At 35.2% G+C, this 3,594-nt stretch overlaps 2 protein-coding genes across 2 annotated transcripts; both read left to right on the top strand.

Moving 5' to 3' along the window:
* Positions 1-641: 641 nt before the first annotated feature.
* Positions 642-1,729, top strand: LOC127127412 (uncharacterized). The gene is made up of 2 exons (XM_051056593.1): positions 642-1,372; positions 1,472-1,729. Exons 1-2 carry the CDS (start codon positions 940-942, stop codon positions 1,531-1,533), a joined length of 495 nt encoding a protein of 164 aa, XP_050912550.1. The 5' UTR covers positions 642-939; the 3' UTR covers positions 1,534-1,729.
* A 103-nt stretch (positions 1,730-1,832) lies between these two features.
* Positions 1,833-2,605, top strand: LOC127131074 (1-aminocyclopropane-1-carboxylate oxidase homolog). The gene is made up of 2 exons (XM_051060013.1): positions 1,833-1,955; positions 2,285-2,605. The coding sequence occupies exons 1-2, from the start codon at positions 1,833-1,835 to the stop codon at positions 2,603-2,605; spliced, it is 444 nt and encodes a 147-aa protein (XP_050915970.1).
* The last annotated feature ends 989 nt before the right edge of the window (positions 2,606-3,594 follow it).

Here is a 3,594-nt window from a genome sequence, read left to right as displayed (position 1 = left end):
TTGTTAGGCACTTATGTTGTGTCAGTACCAAAAATTAACACTTGTATGATATTATTGTAGATATATATTATACGGGTTGTTACATCAATCCACCACCTCATCTCAAAAACTTTAAACAAAAACTAAGGAGCAATGTAGAAACAACAATAAATATAGGATGTTGAAAGGAGTGGGATCAACCGATTTATCCTTTCAAAAATCTATAGTTTTACCTAGAGGTCACAAAACGGGTATGTCTCGTTGGACATGGTCATTTTGACCGCACTTTAGTGCGGAACTAGTCAAAAGTTTAGATTTGCACTTTCTAATTTATTTACCCCGTTCCGTCCCGTTTTTTTCGAACTTTTGCAGACACGGGCATTAACATACATTTTATATTTTTAGACTTAAAATGTGAAGTGTTTACCGATCCGCCCATCCTTATCTTTAATGCGGGATAAAATAATTTTTTAAAATCACAACTTCGACTATGTTTATACCGTCTCATTTTTTTCTTTTGTGGACTTTTATTGGAGAGACATATAGGAACATCTTCATTTCCCCTAGTCTTACCATTTTCAAACTTTTGTAGGTTATAAGTCTATCTCACTTATTCTCGTTATAAAGATAAAAATTGAGAGAATAGTGCAGCTATTAAAAAGAATATAGAATAGTACACCGATGAGTAAATGAGAGCAAGGTGGCTACATAGTCCAACGACTTCACTTTCTTTATCCCACCGACCTAGCTTCGTGTCAAGAGTCGTATCCTATACAAACCCCTTTAACTCTGCATTCTCTCAACTTTATTGGCTTAATAAATTGTTGGTGACAATAGCTTTGAAGTTCGTGTAATTATATTAGTTTCTATTAAATTATTAATATTAGTATTCTATATAGTGATTATCTATGTAGTTTGAAAGAACAAGATTCACAACAAGCCACAACATAATTAGGTGCTATGGAAGACGGTGTAACTGAAGTTCCTCAAACACAACAAGTTGAAAAGGTGAAAGACAAAGACACTAATGGTGGTGGTAGTGGTGGTGGAGGTGTTATTAACAACTTTATCTCTACTCTTATAACTCCTTTGAGTCCAAGAATTGAGAAATTTACTACTCCTCAAGATGGAGGTGGAAATGGGGTGTTTGAGAAAGAGGTTGATCTCAATGGCGGTGGTGGAAGAAAAGGGGTTATCAACAACCTTGTTTCTAATCTCTTTCATAGAAGTGAAAAAAATGAACAAGGTGTGGTGGAAAAGGAAGATGAAGAAATCAAAGCTGATGAGAAGAATAAAAGATTGAAGACAGAGAATGAAGTTAATGGTGGCGGTGGCAGTGGCGGTGGAGGTTTTATTCATGACATTGTTTCTCATTTGCCTACTTCAATCCCAGGTAAAAACTACAAAATGTTAAAACTATAAGGGCCTTTTTGCAAAATTTTATACTAAGTAAATATACTTAATAATTTTTTCACTATCTTGTTTGGACCAGATGATGCGGCTCCAACAGCGGATGAGGCTGCTATTTTGATTAACTCTCTTGTTCGTGACTAAGCAGAGAGATCAATTCCTTTAAGATCATAATGGGATTCTTTAGCAATGTTTTGTGTGTTTTTTTCCCTTCGATTCTTCGTATTTGCAATGATTTGTGTAGTTGTTTATTTTTGGGGAACTTTTGTACTATGCCTCAGTTTGGACTCTTCATGTTATGTTTGTCATTTTTAACCTTAGTAATCTTTTGTCTAAATCAGTTATTGTCTTAAAGCTAGGCTGTTTTCTTTTTTTTCTTAGTTTGGTGGTTGAATTCCCTACAAAACTGTCTATTGAGCTGGTTTTACAGCACAAGCTGAAACATGACGCAAGAGACAGGGCAATTTTGTACGGGCATTCAAAAGCCTGCAAAATATAGGGGAAAACGAGGAGGGCATAATAGAGGAGAATTTCAAAAACTTCTATTTGATTCCGAGATTAATGTGGTATAAAACTTTTCATTTGATTTGAGAATTAGCCAATGTAAAATATTTTGTGAAAAACTCATTTTTATCGGTCAAGTGCATTTCTTTTTTTCTTTATATCTTTACATTTCAGTCTTTTATTTATATCAGTTGTATTTCTATCTCTTCCTCTCTCTGATCTTCATTATTTTAATTATTACCCTAAATATAATTAGATTTGATTTTAGTTCGTGACAAGAGAATGCGAGTTTGTAATAACTTAAATTTAAATTTTTATTACAGAATTAACACCTTTCAATTGTGATATTGTCACCTGATTTACACCTGTCCTTATATAAAAATTCTAACAGATATTTTCTTGCAGAAAATATGTTGGAGATTTTTCAGTTAAAATTAAGGAGTTGGGTTCTAGGATCATGAATTTGATTAGTGAAGGACTTGGTCTAGAGTATGGATATTTTGAGGACGATCTTAGCGGATCCTTGATTATCTCTGCTGATCATTATCCATCATGTCCTAATCCAAATTTAACCCTTGGTTTACTCAAGCACTATGATGCTTACCTCATCACCATTTTACTCCAAGATGACATATCTGGTCTTCAAGTATTAAAGGATGGAGAATGGATTGGTGTTTCCAAGCTCTTCCTCATGCATTTCTCATCAATATAGGTTATGCCTTAAAAGTTACCATCGAAAATAAATAAATAAACGAATGGATGAAAAATGTTATATATATATATATATATATATATATATATATATATATATATATATATATATATATATATATATATATATATATATATATATATATTTATAATTGAAATCAATAATGTAGTAAGATCGTCAAAATAAAGTATAAATCATACTACTACAACCAAATAATAACAGACTACTATTGTGTGTGACAATCTCTCTTCTACCTCCTCATTCTCATCTACCTTCTTGGCCATCAATCCCCCATATCCTCCGACGATGTCTCCGGTACAATAATGTCTCATGTGCATCCGTTATGATGACATCTAGGGTTCGCCTGACATCAAATCCCTCAAGAAAGATATCCTCGTCAATGTCTGTTGCACAATCTCCAATATGCGACGATACCTAGACAAGACATCATCAGTATGATCTAGCTGAGTCTGCTCCTTATATAGCAGCATGCACCATGTACGAATGCGACACCCTGAAAAACCATCTAATGTACCCCTCTACATAGCTCCAATAACTCTCAGCTATGGTAACCCGTGTCTCCTCCGATATCAGATGACTCTCGTAATCATGAAATATTTCCTTTATCTGTCTACGTGTCAAGGCAGGAGGAGCAGAGACAACAGGGTGACTGAGAATGATTTGAACATAGTCGAATTGTTGCATGACGCGCTTGGGCAGATGAGGAGCAGTGAGACGCGATCTGCAGGCCAACCATTCAGAGTATAACACTATCTTGTCAAATGGTCGCGTCTGACGGTGATCAACACAGTTGTTGAAGCGCATGTCCTCAACCACCAAACAATTAAGATAGATTATGAAAGGCTCGGTCGTATGGTTCCCTCTGAGCGGTATAAAAGCAGTAGCATGTGACATATCCTCAGTATACTCAGACACACTCACCCAACCAGAGATGCGCGGGAAGTGCTGGAGGATCCAAGTCTGAAATA

This window comes from Lathyrus oleraceus, chromosome 3, assembly GCF_024323335.1.
Source record: "Lathyrus oleraceus cultivar Zhongwan6 chromosome 3, CAAS_Psat_ZW6_1.0, whole genome shotgun sequence".
In the NCBI taxonomy this organism is placed as follows: Eukaryota; Viridiplantae; Streptophyta; class Magnoliopsida; order Fabales; family Fabaceae; genus Lathyrus; species Lathyrus oleraceus.
Note: the sequence above shows the minus strand (reverse complement) of the source record. Positions and strands in the feature narration are given on the sequence as shown.

Coding starts and splice junctions, on each gene's coding strand:
- LOC127127412 (XM_051056593.1), top strand. CDS start 940: ATGGAAGACGGTGTAACTGAAGTTCCTCAAACACAACAAGTTGAAAAG. Junction 1,373..1,471: donor TTTGCCTACTTCAATCCCAG/GTAAAAACTACA, acceptor TGTTTGGACCAG/ATGATGCGGCTCCAACAGCG.
- LOC127131074 (XM_051060013.1), top strand. CDS start 1,833: ATGACGCAAGAGACAGGGCAATTTTGTACGGGCATTCAAAAGCCTGCA. Junction 1,956..2,284: donor TTGATTCCGAGATTAATGTG/GTATAAAACTTT, acceptor AAATTCTAACAG/ATATTTTCTTGCAGAAAATA.